The sequence below is a fragment of the Canis lupus genome, chromosome 5 (genome assembly GCF_048164855.1).
Source record: "Canis lupus baileyi chromosome 5, mCanLup2.hap1, whole genome shotgun sequence".
Classification (NCBI taxonomy): Eukaryota; Metazoa; Chordata; class Mammalia; order Carnivora; family Canidae; genus Canis; species Canis lupus.
This window is the reverse complement of record NC_132842.1, coordinates 5,217,398-5,236,979: the sequence shown is the minus strand read 5'-3', so window position 1 is coordinate 5,236,979 and position 19,582 is coordinate 5,217,398. Positions and strand designations below refer to the sequence as shown.

General features: G+C 39.6%; 2 protein-coding genes across 20 annotated transcripts in view; one reads left to right on the top strand and one right to left on the bottom strand.

Annotated features, from left to right (window-relative positions):
• ABI1 (abl interactor 1) overlaps positions 1-633 on the bottom strand; it is a 136,012-nt gene extending 135,379 nt beyond the window's left edge. Inside the window, exon 1 of the mRNA XM_072825296.1 lies at positions 496-633. The gene's annotated coding sequence lies outside the window, so the exon portion shown is untranslated. The remainder of the gene's footprint in view (positions 1-495) is intronic.
• A 334-nt stretch (positions 634-967) lies between these two features.
• ACBD5 (acyl-CoA binding domain containing 5) overlaps positions 968-19,582 on the top strand; it is a 50,072-nt gene continuing 31,457 nt past the window's right edge. For 8 of the 19 annotated variants that reach the window (XM_072825277.1, XM_072825269.1, XM_072825267.1 and 5 more), the window contains exons 1-4: positions 1,963-2,134; positions 2,309-2,483; positions 6,734-6,854; positions 8,507-8,579. In XM_072825277.1, the coding sequence (XP_072681378.1) occupies positions 2,120-2,134; positions 2,309-2,483; positions 6,734-6,854; positions 8,507-8,579 (384 nt within the window). In that variant the 5' untranslated portion in view covers positions 1,963-2,119. Of the gene's footprint in view, positions 1,032-1,086; positions 1,270-1,932; positions 2,135-2,308; positions 2,484-6,733; positions 6,855-8,506; positions 8,580-19,582 lie in introns of those variants that run through there. The other 11 variants (XM_072825280.1, XM_072825274.1, XM_072825278.1 and 8 more) reach the window with 7 other exon arrangements.

Genomic DNA, 19,582 nt, shown 5'->3' with positions numbered 1-19,582 from the left:
TACATTTCTTACTCCATAAACTTAACGAAGAGTTGTCAAAATGAAGTCTTAGATTAGAAATCTAAGCTCTTGGGACGCCTGGGTGGCTCAGTGGTTGAGCGTCTGCCTTTGGCTCAGGTCATGATCCGGGGTCCTGGGATCTGGGATCCAGTCCCCTACCAGGCTCCCCGCAGGGAGTCTGATTCTCCCTCTGCTTGTGTCTCTGCCTCTCTCTGTGTCTCTCATGAATAGATAAAAAAAAATTTTTTTAAAGAAAAAAAATCTAAGCTCTTTCATGAGTATGCATGATTCAACAGACTGGAACTGAAGTGAATATGATAAAAAAAAAAAAAAAGGACATACAGGAAGCAGCAGATATAACACATAAATCCTTCCTAGTTTGAATAAATTACAAACAAACAAAAAATGGCTAGTCTTTCACTTTAGTGTCCTGGAATAAGTCCAAGATCTAAAAAGCACGAGTTTTATGGACTGACTCCTGGTTTTGTTACTTACTGAATTGTGGGACCTTGGGCTAATCAGTTACCGTGAGCCTCATTTCCTCACTCGTAAACACCCTATTGCCTTTTGGAACAGGTGCCATTCTCCTGGCAAACACCGGGCACTCACAAAAGCGGTAGTTCTTTATCACCCAAATGGCGCTCGTTTTCATATACTCGCCCTCAAAGTTAGTAAGCAATCAGGAGCAAAGAATTAGAGCCCAGTTCTCCGAATCACACCAGCTCACATCAGGGTACCCTCGAAGGCGTCACCGAGGGTCTCTTTCGGTGGAAGTGGATGTGGCATTAGAAGGGGCCCGGGGGTCGCGACGCAGCGGAGAAGAAGGATTTCCGCCGCAACCGCCAAAGCAACCGCGGGCCGCAGACACCGAACCGGAACTGGTGAGAAGTACGCCTGCCGCGGAGGGAGGTAATGCGGAAGCGCCGCAGAGGGGGTTGGGGGACTACGTTTCCCATAAGTCCACGGGGCAGGGCGAGGGGCGGGCGGGCGACTGGGACAATACCGGACGGGCCTTGCCTGGTAATGCCAAGGTAAAAGCCGGTTGTGCGGCTCGGAGGGAAGAGCACCTTACAGTCTGCGCTTAGATATCTGCTAGTAGCCCTCCTAACCCACCCCAAACTGACAGTGATTTCCTGGCAATTCGGGGATTTCCGGGCCGCAGGACTCCATCCCTAAAACGCGTATCAGTACCTCCCCCCTCCCTCCACCCCCCAGTGGGCCTGGGGGAGATTCCAGGTGCCTGAGGTCGCGGGGCGTTATACTGGAAAGGTGAGGGCCCAGGGTCCCGTTTCGAGGGCTGACAGTCCGTTCTGGGTCCTCAGTGCCTCCTCCCTCGAGCCGTGTGACCTATTAAATGGCGCTGGAGCTGGACTGTGCCCGGTTCCCCGGGTGGGAGGACAGCAGTGGTGCCGGGGAAACTGCCCTCCTTCCCACCCCCAACCCTGAGCTCCCAATCCGGTCTGGCGGCCGGCGATCTTCCTGCTCCTTGGGGGGCTCTCGGACGTTCTCGACTCGAGGCAGCCCAAGCCCTGCTAAAACACTGATGCAGCACCTCTAATTCCTTCCTCTGTTAGGGTGCTGGCAAGACTGCCAATGCAGAGGCTGAGTAGCTTGCTCCAAGAGCTCGAGGTTCGCACCGAGTCTCTGCGGACCTAAAGCCCTTTGCTCACGTCCCTGCACAGTCCTCAGGCCGTAACTTCAGAGTTCAGGCGCTGTGAACCGCAGGGTCCTTTTTATATTTTCCCCCAACGGTACGGACTCTCGCTCGGCCCTTTGAGCCCAGGTGCGCCGGTACCGACGCGGCGGTCCCGCCCGTTCCAAAAGCGAGGACCCGAGCCGTCGCCCTTGCGGCCTTGCCTTCCTCCCAGGCGCCACCCGGTCGCCTGGCGGCAGCGCTCGCCGCGGGCTGCGACGCGAGGCGGGGGGTGGAGTCGGCGGAGCGGCCGCGGCAGCAGCGAGTGGGTCCGGTGGTGGCGCTGGGGCGGGGCCGCGAGGAGGGCGCCGGCTGACCCACGGACCCCGCCGGGATGGGGAGAGTGGCTGCTCCGCCAGGGTCCTGCGGGTGGGGGAGCGGCTCGGCGACCGCGGCTGGCCGGAGCCCTTCCGCGCTGTGCTAGAGATGCTCTTCCTCTCGGTGAGTGGTCGTTCGTTCTCGGCCGCGCGGCCTAGGTCACGCCCCGGGGAGGAGGAAAGAGCCGGGCCGCCTCGGTCCGTGCGGCCTGGAGGGCAGGGCCACGGGGCGCTGACTCGCTGCGTGGGCCTCCTCCTCCTTGGGCATGTTGATCCGCGGCTGCGCTCCATGTTCCAGTTTCATGCAGGCTCCTGGGGAAGCTGGTGCTGCTGCTGCTGCCTGATTCCAGCCGACAGACCTTGGGACCGGGAGCGGGGCCGGCGCTGGCGGCTGGAGATGGCGGACACGAGATCCGTGCACGAAACCAGGTTTGAGGCGGCGGTGAAGGTGATCCAGAGTTTGCCGAAAAATGGTAAGTGCGCTGGGCTCCCGCAGCCCAGCTCCAGAAGCCTCCTGCAGAGGCCCGAGGCCCCAGTTCCCGAACGTCGCCTCTTTGAACCTTCTCTCGGCTGGTAGACTTGCTAATTTAACCTACTTCGCTTCTGCGTTTACAACGAATGTAATTGGAGGGCAGGTGAAGAATGGGAATTAATTACCTGCTGATCTTGCAAGCTCGAGACGAATCTATTATCCAGCTTTTGAGTAGTTGCTATTGCTGAAAACAAAAGTCTGTCACTTAATGACTGCGGATTTGGGTATGTTTAAAAAAAAAAAACAAAACTGGGTGGGGGATGCCTGGTGCCGCCTACTCATAAACTGCACTATTTAAGCCTTTCAAAAACTTTTGATGTGAAGGCAGGGAAAGGAAAGAAGAGCTAAATTCATTTGTAAAATGATTTATTTTAATACATACATGTATTTGTGACTTTTTTCAAGTGTGCTGTCCTCTGTATTCTTGTGCTCTCTTTCTTATACTTATATTGGGCCTTCCTTGCAGCTTAGGAGAAAAGTCATTTCAGTTCTTTTGTATTTAAGATTTTTCAGACTCCTTTCAAAATTTTTCTCCTCCTTATCCTTGGCTTTCAGCAGTTTGACTGTGATGTGTCCAGGTGTGGTTTTCTTCAAATTTATCTTGTTAAGAGTTTACAGAGCTTTTTGCATTTGTCATTTTATGTGCTTGACCAAAGTTGGGGACAAAGTTTAAAGCCTTTAAGATATTTTTTCCTTTGGAGAGGCTTGGCAAAAACAACTCTTATCTTTTACTTCGTATCCTTCTTCACTATAGGAATTATTTTTCACAATTAACTTGTATTTTCTGACGATGCTTCTTAAAGCACTATTACTGTGCCAGAGCATAAAATTCACTGAATACATCGTTAGCATATTTTTACAGTATTTCGTATGTTTTCTGTTTTAATTAATCATGAGTTGACTTGGTAATGACTATTCAACATGGTTTAATAAAAATTCATTAAGTGCAAATTCAAAAGGTTTTGAAAACAAATATACACAAAATAGTATTCTTTTTGTAATCTCAAACGTCAGACTGGAGGAGGAACGTCTGAGATTGTGAAGGGGTTGAAAGATAAAAGAAAGATAAGAAAAAAAGAAAAAAGTGAATGAACAATATGTAAAGAAATAATATAGGAACTTATTTAGCTATTGGTTTTTAAAATGCCTGATTAAGAGGGTTTATAAAAAGGCATCATTCTAAGAGTTTTACATAAGTTGTAGCATCATCCTTTCTCTTAAACCAATATTTTTCTAATTTTTTGAAAATTGTTAAAGGTAGAACTTAACATCTCTAGTCTATTTTTTTGGGTATATATAATGTATTAAGAAATCTGTGTAAATATGAACTGTATAAACATAGCATTTAAGAAGCTATTGCAAAGTTAAGATATCCTGGCAAATGGCACCTGAGTTGGATAATATTCAGTATACTGTTATCCCCTGAAATTAAACTGATATTAATTGAAGCTGGAAGTATTGTTATAATGAATTAAAATTTTTTATAATAATACCTTTTAACAGGTGTCTGCCCTGAACAGTTTTGCAAAGAGTAATATCTTACAGTTAGTTCCTTGGCCTTTATTTAAGGTCTAAGGTTACAATGAATCATGTAGGATCTATGTTTGATTTACCCTTGGCCTTTAGAAATTTAAATTCTTAGGGGACACATGGGTGGCTCAGTGGTTGGGCTTCTGCTCTCAGCTCAGGATGTGATCCCAGGGTCCTGGGATCAAGTTCCACATCTGGCTCCCTGCAGGGAGCCTGCTTCTCCCTCTGCCTATGTCTCTGCCTCTCTCTCTCTCTTTCTCTCCATGTCTCTCATAAATAAATAAGTAAAATCTTAAAATAAAAAAGAAATTTAAATTCTTAGATGACATTTTAAATACAAATATCAAATATAGTATGTGTGAGCACCTTAAGAACAGATTATATTTTATCTGGTGTTTATATATAGATTATATTCAATACATTATCAATTTTTGCTGTAATCTATTCTAATGTATATGTCACTCATCTTAAACTTTTAAATCTTATTTTGATTTACTGTAGATACTATGAGTTGAATCTCTTGGTGTTTTAAATTTAGATTTGTGTTATTTAATAGGTAACCATTTAAAAAATACTTCTTCAAATAAAACTTTATTTCAAAGCTTAAAAAAATATGTAGCCATTTTAACTGTAATTTCCCTATGTTTTTTAACCTATGTTATACCAAAGAGGACAATATTATTGAAATAATGTATCTAATAGATACTCCTAAAGGAGTATATATGATATAGAATTGTTATTGTGGTTTTGGAATTAATTATTCATTCTTGCCCATACCTGAAACACCAGCTCTCAGCTTGTCTGTGCTGTAATTTTCACAATGTTTATAAACTACTAGTTTTTGATTACTACACACTATTTGTTATGCAATCTATAAAGTTTTTAAAAATATCTTTTTACAGTTTTTATTTTTGTAATAATTTTGTATAAAAATAACATACAAACAGAATGTAAAAAATTTTAAAACACAAGCAAACAGGAAAATAAAAATAATCTCTATGCTTAGTATCTCCAGAAATATCTTCTTTAACATTTTGGTGTGTTTCCTTCTATTCTGCTTTTGATGCATATAAATATTTTGCAAAAATGAATTGTATTTGATATGCTATTTTTATTTTATTTTTTAAAAGATTTATTTATTTTGTTAGTTGAGAGAGAAAGCACGAGTTGAGAGGAGAGGCAGAGGGATAGGGAGAAACGGACTCTGCTGAGCAGGAAGCCCGATGTAGGGTTTGATCCCAGGACCCATGACCTGAGCCAAAGGCAGACTCTTAACCAACTGAGCCACCCATGCCCCTGGATATGCTATTTTTGAACTACTGGTTTGTTTGTGTGTTTGTTTTTCTTTTTTCATTTTATAATAGATTGTGAAACTTTTCTCAAGCCATTCTTTGTATTTTCATAATATATAATTTGTAAGGGCTGTAGTTATAAATCATCCAGTTGTATATATGTATATACGTATCATAATTATTTTGGCATTACCTATTATAAAACATTGGCATTCTGATTTTCCTTGTTATGAAATATTGCAACTTATAGTACTAATGCATACAATAAATTTTTAAAAGGTTACCTTTTATAAAAAGGTTATAGGTATGTTAGAGACATGTATGCACACTGATTTTCAAAGAAATTGATGTGTTCAAAATTACAAAGGTAGGAAGTGTGAAATCTCTTTTATCTTGGATTGATTCTTTTTCTATCACAGCACACACTGGTTGACTTTAGTCAAACTTCCTTATCCATTAAGAAATTGAAATTTGGCCAAGAGAGTTGAATTTCTTTTTTTTTTTTTTTTGAGTTGAATTTCTTAATATTGAAGTTTCATTAAGCAGACTGTACATTTAACTTTTTCACTTATGCTAGGCAGTTTGATTTGTCACTATCCTTGTTTAGAAAATACCTTATTAATAGTTGCATAATGCAGCTATTCTGTATTTTCATAAATTGCTTTTTGAAATGATATTTTCCAGTTAGTTACATCTAGAGCATATTTGTTCATTTATCCTTTTATTTATTGAACTATGTAAGGCATTGTTATTAAAGTGTAACAATCTCCAGAGTTTTTTTTTTTTTTTAAGATTTTATTTATTTATTTATGAGAGACACAGAGAGAGAGGCAGAGACATGGGCAGAGGGAGAAGCAGGCTCCGTGCGGGGAGCCTAATGTGGTACTCCATCCTGGAACCCCGGGATCATGCCCTGAGCCAAAGGCAGACATTCAACTGCTGAGCCACTCAGGTGCCCCAAGAGTTTTATTTTCTTTTATTATTATTTTTTTCTTTTTAAAGATTTATTTATTTATTCATTCAGAGAGAGCGAAGAGAGAGGCAGAGACACAGGTAGAGGGAGAAGCAGGCTCCATGCAGGAAGCCCGATGTGGGACTCGATCCTGGGTCTCCAGGATCACACCCCGGGCTGCAGGCAGCGCTAAACCGCTGCGCCACTGGGGCTGCCTGAGTTTTATTTTTTTTTTTTAATTAGAGGACTAAAGCAACTTACAGAGCCATGACATTTGTTTCTATAAGACAAATAAGTGATTATCTGAACTATTAATGAAATATTTAAAAATCACTATTATTATAACTGAGCTGATTTATAGCTTTAGATTGTCAATTGTATTCTCCAGGTGATCTGTTTTTGATATGTTTCCAATAGGTTCATTTCAGCCAACAAATGAAATGATGCTCAAGTTCTATAGCTTCTATAAGCAGGCAACTGAAGGACCGTGTAAACTTGCAAGGCCTGGATTCTGGGATCCTATTGGAAGATATAAATGGTAATTTCATATAGGGAGCTATGAAAGGAATTTTATTTTAATGACATAATTATCATATGACTTATTTATGTGGTTACATATTATTCTGAGCAGATACTGTTCTAGCGTATTGGATCCGATTTTTATCCTCCGCGTTCTTTTAACACAATTTCATATGAAGAGAAAAGTCTTGGGGAAGAGAGGAAAACAGTAAAACCAAAAAGGACAGGTGTATCAAAGATAAAAAAATCATTTTCAGGTAGTCTTTCCTTTTAGGAGTTTTTTTCATTTTATTGTAAGAAGAGCAACTCCCAAGAGCAGTTAAACTCTCCTGCCTCTTTTACCAAGAAAAATAATGACTTTTACTTGCCAAGTGACACTGTTTACTTTGAGCCTTTAGGTGATAAGTAACTAGGCACATGCTGTGCTAACTTTTGGTCTGGGCTATCACTCTTGTCCCACTGTACTTGAATAGAAATTTGATTTTTAATATACATAAGAAAGTCGTAAAATAGCCAGAGAAACCTCCATAACATGGACTGTACTTTAGGAACAGAGTATGCTAGCTGGTGTAGCAGATCTTAAGAGCCACACATTTTGATGGTTAAATTTATTTACACTGAATTGGAAGTCCTTAAACTCCTTTGAGGATTTCTTAGTACTATATTTTCCTCTAAGTTCTTTGTGAATAGTCATAAATAAAAGGTTAAATGTAATAGCTGTCTGTTAGTTGATCTGTTTTAAGACAAGTGATTTACCTTACGATTTTTCCCTCAGAATTGACCATTGGTGGATTTAAACTGCTTCTGGAAAAAATGTGTAAAAAGAAAGAGTTTCATTATAGGCAAAAATTTCAGAGGACTGTTGTCCTTATCTAGGGGTTTAAAATGTCTTATGCAAAAAAAATAATAAAATAAAATAAAATAAAAAATGTCTTATGCCTCACATTTTTGTTTCTAAGAAGTAGGAAGCCACTTTTATTTTTTGAGTATATGTTAGACTCTTGTTTAAAATTAATGGAAACTTTTAACCAGAATTTCTGTTCATTTAAAACATGGCCATGATAGTTCATTTCATATAGAGTCTTTTAAAATGTTCGTTACTGTCACCATTCTTTATCATACAAAATTTTTGAAGAGTTCTTAGCAAATATTTTCAACAATATATAGTATCTACTCTATGGTATATATAATAGTCTCTGTAACTTATAGTTTATAATTTACAGATGGGCTACATATTTACTACTTTTAAATAATATTTAATTTGACAGTTTATTTTCTCTGATACTTTTTTTTAAGATGGTACTTTTATTTCTTTTTTTAAGATTTTATTTATTTATTCATGAGACACACACACACACACACACACACCCCAGAGGCAGAGACACAGGCAGGGGGAGAAGCAGGCCCCATGCAGGGAGCCTGATGTGGGACTTGATCCCGGGACTCCAGGGTCATGCCCTGGGCCTAAGGCAGGCGCTAAACTGCTGAGCCACCCAGGGATCCCCTAAGATGGTACTTTTAAAGAGATCCTTTGGAAGCATAATATTTTTGTATAGGCTTTAAGAAGAAAGCCTGTTTTAAATTAATGACCCTATAGCATTGACTACAAATTGTATTCTGAGCAATTGGAAATTGTTCAGTAATTTGATATTTGCCTGTTCTTATTTCTAGGGATGCTTGGAGTTCGTTGGGTGATATGACCAAAGAAGAAGCCATGATTGCATATGTTGAAGAAATGAAAAAGGTAGGGGAAATCATTCACAGCAGAAAATGAAAATATTAGACCTCCGGGATGACTCAGTGTGTCTGCCTTTGGCTCAGGTCATGATCCTGGGGTCCTGGGATTGAGTCCAGCATCAGGCTCCCTCTGGGGAGCCTGCTTCTCCCTCTGCACATGTCTCTGCCTTTCTCTGTGTCTCTCATGAATAAACAAATAAAACCTAAAAAAAAAAAAAAAAGAAAATGAAAATATTCATGGGGCACCTGCATGGCTTAGTTGCTTAAGCATCTGATTCTTGATCTCAGCTCAGGTCTCTTTTTAATGTTTACAATTTTTAAATTTTATTTTCAGGTCTTGATCTCAGGGTCATGAGTTAAAAAAAAAAAATATCCAGCACAGCTGAATTAAATTAATTTTGTTATTAAGCAAATTAGCTTCTTTGTTTTAAGGAACAAAGAAATTATAATATGTTAGCATATAATATTTAAGATGAATTTATTAGGGCTTTATCTGTCTCTTCAACGTTCATCTTTTTTTTTTTTTCAATGTTCATCTTAAGATAAGTGTTTTTACCTTAAGATCACACTGTAGTGATGGGATTTTTTTTAATCTTCTCTGTATTTGTCCATAGCTTCTTCAGAAAATGTAGAAATAGGAATCTTTTGAAATATTGAAGCCCCTTCCTCAGGAATCTGGGGAATACCTGAGCAACCTTGAAAGCATTTCTGCTTTGGAACTTTTTATTTAGGAGAAATAGCTAACAACCCTGCCCATCAGTGTTTTCGTCGAGTTTGACTCACAAATTGAAATACTCCCATCATGGGATTTCTTAATAACAAGGATTTCTTTTCCTTGAATGCAGAGATCCTTCAGAAACAAAATAAGATAAGGATGCTTTTAATTTCTCTGGTAATTGGTAAGGACAGCTTTCCTTACTGACTAGCTTTCTTAAGTCTGCTCAAGGGATTTTTTGAGGAGCAAATTTATGAAGAAATCATGATTTTAAAGATACTCTTAGTGTCTTTTTATAAAGCACCATTGCTGTGTTGGAACTGGATCAGAAATTGTGAAATTTGGGATCCCTGGATGGCTCAGTGGAGCACCTGCCTTTGGGCCAGGGTGTGATCCTGGAGGCCCAGGATCGAGTCCCACATCGGGCTCCCTGCATGGAGCCTGCATCTCCCTCTGCCTGCGTCTCTGCCTGTCTCTCTGTGTCTCTCATGAATAAATAAATAGTATTTAAAAAAAAAAAAGAAATTGTGAAATTTAAAGATGCATGGGTGGCTTAGTGGTTAAGCATCTACATTTGGCTCAGGTTGTGATCCCGGGGTCCTGGGACTGAGTCCTGCATCAGGCTCCCCAAGGAGCCTGCTTCTTCCTCTGCCTAAGTCTCTGCCTCTGCCTCTCTCACTGTGTTTCTTGTGAATAAATAAATAAAACCTTAAAAAAAAAAAAGACATTGTGAAGTTTAGGTCTGTTTTATAATCTTAAATAAGTTATCTTTGAACATAAAATCTGTAAAAAGGAACACTTCTTTTGCCAGCTTGTTTGCCAGTGTTAATTTCTTTTTTTTTTATTTGTTTTTATTGAAGTTTGATTTGCCAACATAGAGTATAACACCCAGTGCTCATCCCATAAAGTGTCCTCCTCAGTGTTCGTCACCTAGTTACCCTAACCCCACTCCCACCTTCCCTACCACAACCCTTTGTTCATTTCCCAGAGTTAGGAGCCTCTCATGGTTTGCCTCCCTCTCATTCAGTGCCCTTCCTTTCCCTTATAATCCCTTTCATTTCACTATTTCTTATATTCCTCATATGAGTAAAACCATATAATGATTGTCCTCCGATTGACTTACTTCATTCAGTATAAATACCCTTCAGTTCCATCCACGTCAAAGCAAATGATGGATATTCATCGTTTCTAACGCCTGAGTAATATTCCATTGTATATATAGACCACATCTTCTCTATCCATTCATCTGTCAAAGGACATCGAGGCTCCTTCCATAGTTTGCTATTGCAAACATTGCTGCTATAAACATTGGGGTGCAGGTGTCTCAGTTTTTCACTGCATCTGTATCTTTGGGGTATATCCAAAGGGTATATAGGTTATAGGATATAGGTCATAGGGTAGCTCTATTTTCAACTCTATGAAGAACCTCCCTCCACACATTTTTCAGAGTGGCTGTACCAGTTCACATTGCCACCAACAGTGCAAGAGTGTTCCCCTTTCTCTACATCCTCTCCAACATCTGTTGTTTCCTATCTTGTTAATTTTCACCATTCTCACTGGTGTGAGGTGGTATCTCCTTGTGGTTTTGATTTGTATTTCCCTGATGGCAAGTGATGCGGAGCATTTTCTCATGTGCTTGTTGGCCATGTGTATGTCTTCTTTGGTGAAATTTCTGTTCTTGTCTTCTGTTCTTGTCTTCTGCCTATTTCACGATTGGATTATTATTATTTTTTTGGGGTGTTGAGTTTAATAAGTTCTTTACAGATCTTGGATACTAGCCCTTTATCTGATACGTCATTTACAGATAACTTTTCCCATTCTGTAGGTTGTCTTTTTTTTTTTTTTAATTTTTATTTATTTATGATAGTCACACACAGAGAAAGAGAGAGAGAGAGAGAGAGAGGCAGAGACACAGGCAGAGGGAGAAGCAGGCTCCATGCACCGGGAGCCCGACGTGGGATTCGATCCTGGGTCTCCAGGATCGTGCCTGGGCCAAAGGCAGGCGCTAAACCGCTGCGCCACCCAGGGATCCCTGTAGGTTGTCTTTTAGTTTTGTTGACTGTTTCTTTTGCTGTGCAGAAACTTTTTATTTTGATTAAGATAAAAGATAGAAGATAACTATTGGGATCATTCATTTTTGCTTTTGTTTCCTTGGCCTTTATAGATGTATCTTGCAAGAAGTTGCTGTGGCCAAGTTCAGAAAGGGTGTTGCCTATGTTCTCCTCTAGGATTCTGATGTATTCTTGTCTCACATTTAGATCTTTGATCCATTTTGAGTTTATCTTTGTGTATGGTATAAAAGAATGGTCCAGTTTCATTCTTCTGCATGTGGCTGTCCAATTTTCCCAGCACCATTTATTGAAGAGACTGTACTTTTTCCAGTGGAGTCTTTCCTGCTTTGTTGAATATTAGTTGACCATAAAGCTGAGGGTCCACATCTGGATTCTCTATTCTGTTCCATTGATCTATGTGTCTGATTTTGTGCCAGTACCACACTGTCTTGATGATCACAGCTTTGTTATACAGCTTGAAATCATCATTGTGATGCCCCTGGCATTGGTTTTCTTTTTCAGTATTCCTCTGACTATTCGGGATCTTTTCTGATTCCATACAAATCTTAAGATGATTTGTTCCAACTCTGTCAAGAACATTCATGGTGTTTTGTTTTTTTTTTTTAACTAAAATTTTTATTTATTTATTTATGATAGAGAGAGAGAGAGAGAGGCAGAGACACAGGCACAGGGAGAAGAAGCAGGCCCCATGCACCGGGAGCCCGACGTGGGATTAGACCCCAGGTCTCCAGGATCGTGCCCTGGGCCAAAGGCAGGCGCTAAACCGCTGCGCCACCCAGGGATCCCCATCTATGGTATTTTGGTAGGGATTGCATTAAACGTGTAAATTGCCCTGGGTAGCATAGATATTTTCACAATATTTATTCTTCTAGTCTATGAGCATGGAATGTTTTTCCATCTCTTTGTGTCTTCCTCAATTTCTTTTAGAAGTGTTCTGTAGTTTTTAGGGTATAGATCCTTTACCTCTTTGGTTAAGTTTATTCCTAGGTATCTTATGCTTTTGGGTGCAATTGTAAATGTGATTGACTCCTTAATTTCTCTTCCTTCAGTTTCATTGGTAGTGTATAGAAATGCCACTGATTTCTGGGCATTGATTTTGTATCCTGCCACACTGCCAAATTGCTGTATGAGTTCTAGCAATCTTTGGGTGGAGTCTTTTGGGTTTTCTGTGTCCAGTATCATGTCATATCATGTCATCTGCAAAGAGGGAGAGTTTGACTACTTCTTTGCCAATTTGAATGCCTTTTATTTCTTTTTTTTTTTTTTTAATTTCTTTTTGTTATCTGATTGCTGAGGCTAGGACTTATAGTACTATGTTGAATAGCAGTGGTGAGAGTAGACATCCCTGTCATGTTCCTGATCTTAGGGGAAAGGCTCCCAGTGTTTCCCCATTGAGAATGATATTTGCTGAGGGCTTCTCATAAATGGCTTTTAAGATGCTGAGGAATGTTCCCTCTGTACCTACACTCTGAAGAGTTTTGATCAGGAATGGATGCTGTATTTTGTCAAATGCTTTCTCTGCATCTGTTGAGAGGATCATATGGTTCTTGTTTTTTCTCGTTGATGTGATCTATTACATTGGCTGTTTTACGAGTGTTGAACCAGCCTTGCATCCCGGGGATAAATCCCACTTGGTCATGGTGAATAATTTTCTCAATATACTGTTGGATTTTTCTAAATTTTATTTATTTATTCATGAGAGACACAGAGAGAGAAAAGAGAGAGAGAGAGAGGCAGAGACGGCAGAGGGAGAAACCGGCTCCATGCAGGGAGCCTGATGTTGTACTAGATCTCAGGTCTCCAGGATCAGGCTGAAGGTGGCCCTAAACCGCTGAGCCACCTGGACTGCCACACTGTTGGATCCTATTGGCTTGTATCTTGTTGAGAATTTTTGCATTCGTGTTCATCAGGGATATTGGTCTATACTTTTTTTTTTTTTGGTGGGGTCTTTGGTTTTGGAATCAAGGTAATGTGGCCTTATAAAACAAATTTGTAAGTATTCTGTCCCTTTCTATACTTCGAAACAGCTTTAGTAGAATAGGTATTATTTCTTCTTTAAACGTTTGACAGAATTCCCCTGGGAAGCCATCTGGCCCTGGCCTTTTGTGTCTTGGGAGGTTTCTGATGACTGCTTCAAGTTCCTCGCTGGTTACTGGCCTGTTCAGGTTTTCTATTTCTTCCTGTTCCAGTTTTGGTAATTTGTGGTTTTCAGAAATGTGTCCATTTCTTCTAGATTGCCTAATTGGTTGACATATAGCTGCTCATAATGTTTTTAAAGTCATTTGTATTTCTTTGGTACTCGTGATCTCTCCTCTTTCATTCGTGATTTTATTAGAGTCTTTTCTTTTTTTTTTTTTTTTAATTTTTATTTATTTATGATAGTTACAGAGAGAGAGAGAGGGAGGCAGAGACACAGGCAGAGGGAGAAGCAGGCTCCATGCACCGGGAGCCCGACGTGGGATTCGATCCCGGGTCTCCAGGATCGCGCCCTGGGCCAAAGGCAGGCGCCAAACCACTGTGCCACCCAGGGATCCCGAGTCTTTTCTTTTTAATAAGACTGGCTAATGGTTTATCTATCTTATTAATTGCTTCAAAGAATCAGGTCCTGGTTTTGTTGATCTGTTCTACAGTTCTTCTGATCTCTAGTTCATTGAGTTCTGCTTGAACCTTTATTATCTCTCTTCTTCTGCTTGGTATAGGTTTTACTTGCTGTTCTTTCTCCAATTCGTTTAGGTGCAAGGTTAGCCTGTGTATTTGTGTTTTTTCCAATGTTTTGAGGGAGGCTTGTATTGCCATGTATTTCCCTCTTAGGAGCACTTTTGGTATCCCAAATATTTTGAATGGTTGTATATTCATTTTTATTATTTTCCATGAATCTTTTTATTTCTTCTCTAATTTCCTGGTTGATGCATTTGTCTTTTAGTAGAATGCTCTTTCACCTCCATATATTTGAGTTTCTTCCAAATTTCTTGTCATTGAGTCTAGTTTCAAAGCATTGTGGTCTGAAAATACGTAGGGGACATTCCCAATCTTTTGGTATAGGTTGAGACCTGATTTGTGACCCAGTATGTGGTCTATTCTGGAAAAAGTTCCATGTGCACTTGAGAAGAATGTGTTTTCAGTTGTGTCTGGGTGGAAAGTTCTGTATATATCTGGGAAATCTGTTTGGCCCAGTGTATTATTAAAGGCCCTTGTTTCTTTGGTGATGTTCTGCTCAGAATATGTGTCATTTGCTGAAAGTGCTGTGCTGAAGTCTCCTACTATTAGTGTATTATTATCTAAGTATCTCTTTCCTTTGTTTATTAATTGATTGATATACTTGGCAGGTCCCACATTAGGAGCATAAATATTGTTAGGTCTTCTTGTTGGATAGACCCTTTAAGTATGGTATAGTGTCCCTGTTCACCTCTTACTACAGCCTTTGGGATAAACTTTTCTGATATGAAGATTGCTACCCCAGCTTTCTTTTGAGGACCATTTGAATGGTAAATGGTTCTCTACCCCTTCATTTTCAGGCTGGAGGTGTCCTTAGGTCTAAAATAGTCTCTTGTAGACAACAAATTGATTTGTCTTGCTTTTTTATCCAGTCTGAAACCCTGTGTCTTTTGTTTTTTTGTTTTTTAATATATTTTTAAAATATTTTATTTATTTATTTAGGATAGTCACACAGAGAGAGAGAGAGGCAGAGACACAGGCAGAGGGAGAAGCAGGCTCCATGCACCGGGAGCCCAACGTGAGATTCGATCCCGGGTCTCCAGGATTGCGCCCTGGGCCAAAGGCAGGCGCCAAACCGCTGCGCCACCCAGGGATCCCACCCTGTGTCTTTTGATGGGATCATTTAGCCCGTTCACTTTCAGAGTACCTATTGAAAGATATTAATTTAGTGTTGTAATACCTATTCAGTCTCTGTTTTTGTGGATTGTTTCTTTAGACTCCCTCTTTCTTTTACAAGGTCCCCCTTAATATTTCTTGCAGAGCCAGTTTGGTGGTTACATATTCTTTCAGTTTCTGCCTATTTTGGAAGCTCTTTATCTCTCCTTCTATTCTGAATGAGAGCCTTGCTGGATAGAGTATTCTTGGCTCCATGTTCTTCTCATTTAGTACCCTGAATATATCCTGCCAGCCCTTACTGGTCTGCCAGGTCTCTGTGGAGTGGTCTGCTGTTAATCTGATGTTTCTCCCCATATAAGTTAAGAATCTCTTGTCTCACACTGCTTTAAGAATTTTCTCTTTATCTTTGAAATTTGCAAGTTTCACTATTAAATGTTGAGGTGTTGAATGGTTTTTATTGAATTTTAGGGGGGGTTCCTATCTCTTGGATTTGAATGCCTGTTTCCTTCTCCAGATTTGGGAAGTTCTCAGCTATGATTTGCACAAATATACTTCGTGGTCTCTCTCTCTCAGCCTCTTCTGGAACCCCAATTAGACATATATTCTTCCTTCTCAAGCTGTCATTTATTTCCCTAAGCCTTTCGTCATGGGCTCTTAATTGTTTTTCTCTTTTTTCCTCAGCTTCCTTCCTTACCATCAACTTGTCTTCTATGTCGCTCACTCTTTCTTCCACCTCATTAACCCTCATCGTTAGGACCTCCAATTTGGATTGCATCTCATTTAGTCTATTTTTCATTTTGGCCTGATTAGATCTAAATTCTGCAGTCATGAAGTATCTTGATTCCTTTATGCTTTTTTATAGAACCACTAGTAGCTTAATAATTGTGCTTCTGAGTTGAATTTCTGACATTGTATTGAAATCCAATTCTGTAACTCTGTAGCAGAGGGTACTGTTTCCTGTTCTTTCTTTTGCGGTGAATTCTTCCTTCTCGTCATTTTGTCCAGTGCAAGAGTGGCTGTTTGAGCGGGCTGAGTCAAAAATATCGACCACGACCTAAGTAAAATACACCCTTGATGATTCTGAAGAGGTCAGAGATCAGAAAATAAAAGAAAAAGAAGACCAGAACAAAATATAACAGAAGGACCACTGGAGTCAAAAACAAGTTTTAAAACACAGAAGTAAAAATAAATAGCTAAAAGCTAAAAACTAAAAACAAAGAAAAAAAAGTAAAAGTAGAGAAAAGAGGAAAAAGAAAAAAATTAAAAGGTGGGGGGGATGGTGTTTGTGAGGAAGTAGTAATGGAGAGAGAATGTAGTCTACCTGAGGAGTCCTATAGGGTGATCCTCTTGGTTCTCAGTGTATTTTGTTCTCTATGTTAGAAGTTGCTCAATTCCAAATTTATATGAACCAGCAATACTTATTATATAAAGCCCCAACATTGACCACAAAAACATAAACAAGATAAAAGAGGGTACAGAAGAAAGAAAGAATATAATCTCACAGAATTACAGTGTTCCACTTGGTTCTGAGTGCATGTTGGTCGTATTTTAGAAGGTACTAACTTCCACCATCACAAATTAAAACAAGGCAGAAAAAACAAAAAAACCCAAAAACCCATGTCTTGTATATGTACCAAAATCCCAGTGTTAATTTCTATAAGTAATTTTTGTGAGGTGATTGAGACTCATTTGTTTTGTTTTATTTTGTTTTCTTCTGCACTGCTCAAAGTTGTGCCCTTTGTTAAATTGTCACAGTTTTTTTTTTTTTTAAGTTTTATTTATTTATGATAGTCACAGAGAGAGAGAGAGGCAGAGACATAGGCAGAGGGAGAAGCAGGCTCCATGCACCAGGAGCCCGACGTGGGATTCGATCCCGGGTCTCCAGGATCGCGCCCTGGGCCAAAGGCATGCGCTAAACCGCTGCGCCACCCAGGGATCCCTGTCACAGTTTTTATTTAGTGGATGTGGTTTATCTATAACAGAAGGCAGAGTTTAATCCTTTTGACTGTTAACTGTATCAGTAGCACAACAACAAAGGAACCTCTTAAAAGCAGAAAGAAAATCTAAAGCCTTTTTGGTTTGTTAACTATTCCTTTTCTTTATTTTAAATATTCTGATTTGGGGGGCACACTTCTATAATGTAAAGTTGAATAGACACATCAGGTAAAATTTACCCATTTTTCCTATCCAATTTGATTAAGTAATGATGTAGTTACAGGTTAAAATGGGAGGGATACGGTTTTAAACTATACTGCTGCCTTTTAGCTGTCTTAAGATACTTTAACTGTACCCATAGATTTCTATAACTACTTCTCTAATTCAAGAATATACTTTTAATTTTTTTTAAAGATTTACTTATTTATTCATGAGAGATACAGAGAGGCAGAGACATAGACAAGACAGAGGAGAAGCAGGCTCCATGCAAGTAGCCTGATGCAGGACTTGATCCTTGGAATCTAGGATCACACCCTGAGCCAAAGGCAGTCAGCTGCTGAGCCACCCAGGTGTCCCATCCATTCAGACTTTTAAAATTTCATTTTTCAGAAGGTGAATATAATAAAATTTTGGTAGACTTTTAGAGATAAATCTAAAATGTTAAGATACTAATCAGTTGAAAATTTGATTCATTTTTTAAAGTATTTGCAGAGTTTTGCTTTGTGGACATCAGTAGATACAATTGTATACTTTTAAATAATGATGTGGCAGAGGGTGGAAGGGACCTGGCTGGCTTAGTCAGTAGAGCATCCAACTCTTGATCTCAGGATTGTGAATTCAACCCCCACATTGGGTCTATAGATTATAAAATATTCATGTATATAAGTGTGTATATATATATATTAGATAATGGTATGGGATGGTACATTATCCCAAAGATTAGGTTACTGAATATGGGACTTTTTGTAATTGTAGTAATTAATTAACACAACCAATTAGGAATTTAAATTATATTTTAAATATAGTTCAGTGTGCTATTGCTCTTTAGAATTACTCTTGTATTATAAATCTCATTCTTTTGCTTTTGCATTCACATGTTTAGGGAACTTGTCCATTGGGATCCTTGGGTGGTTTGGCAGTTCAGTGTCTGCCTTCTGCCCAGGGTGTGATCCTGGAGTCCCGGGATCAAGTCCCGCATCGGGCTTCCTCTTTGGAGCCTGCTCCCTCTGCCTGTGTCTCTGCCTCTCTCTCTCTGTGTGTCTCTCACGAATAAATAATAAAATAAAACCTTTTTTTGAGAAAAAGGAACTAATCCATTTAATTTATATTTTATAATAGATATTTGTAAAAAGATTTTATTTATTTATTCGTGAGAGACACAGAGAGAGAGGCATAGACATAGGCAGAGTTCTAGGCTCCTCACAGGGAGCCTGATGCGGGACTTGATTCTGTACCCTGGGATCATGCCCTGTGCTGAAGGCAGACATTCAATCTCTGAGCTACCCAGGTGTCCCTAATAGATAATATTTTATAGAAAATTGCTTTTGTAATCTATAAACTGTCCAGTGAAATATCATTTAAAAAGTTGCTGGAATCAAAAATTCTTTTAAATTAATAGGATTTTAGCTTTGAGGGAACAAAAAAAGTAATGTGGTTTGTGGGAAAAATCTGTAGTTCTTTTAAATAAAGTTAATTTTCATAATCAAAAGGAAATATAAAATTCTATTTTCTGTACAAATTTTACAGGCTATCTGTTGTTCTTTTAAAGATTTTATTTTTAAGTAATCGCTACACTCAATGTGGGGCTCAAATTTAGAACTCCATGATCGAGGGATCCCTGGGTGGCACAGTGGTTTGGTGCCTGCCTTTGGCCCAGGGCACGATCCTGGAGACCCGGGATCGAATCCCACGTCGGGCTCCCGGTGGATGGAGCCTGCTTCTCCCTCTGCCTGTGTCTCTGCCTCTCTCGCTCTCTCTCTCTCTCTGTGACTATCAGAAATAAAAATTAAAAAAAAATTAAAAAAAAAAAAAAAAAGAACTCCATGATCGAGTCGCATGCTCAACCGAGCCAGTCAGCCAGCCCCAAATTATATAGGCTATGTTAATGAGGGTTTCTAGAGAATTCAGCCAAAACAAAACTTGAATAATATGCAGTATGTCCGTTGGATGTAAAGAGAGATCAGTGTCCTCAACTCTGGCTACACATTGGAATCACTAGGGGGATCTTGTTTAAAAAATATATATATAAAAAAAAAAAATATTGCCCCAGCATAACCTCAGACTAATCATTTCGGGATTTCTAAGAGGATGGGATAATAGCTGTACCAGAGGGAAGATTAGAACAGAGTCTCATAAAGGATGGAACCTGAAAGTCACCATGAATGAGGGTCTGGTCTGTACCTCTGCCAAGTCCAGAACATTGGCTTTCTTTTCTAAGGGTTGACAGATGATAACCAC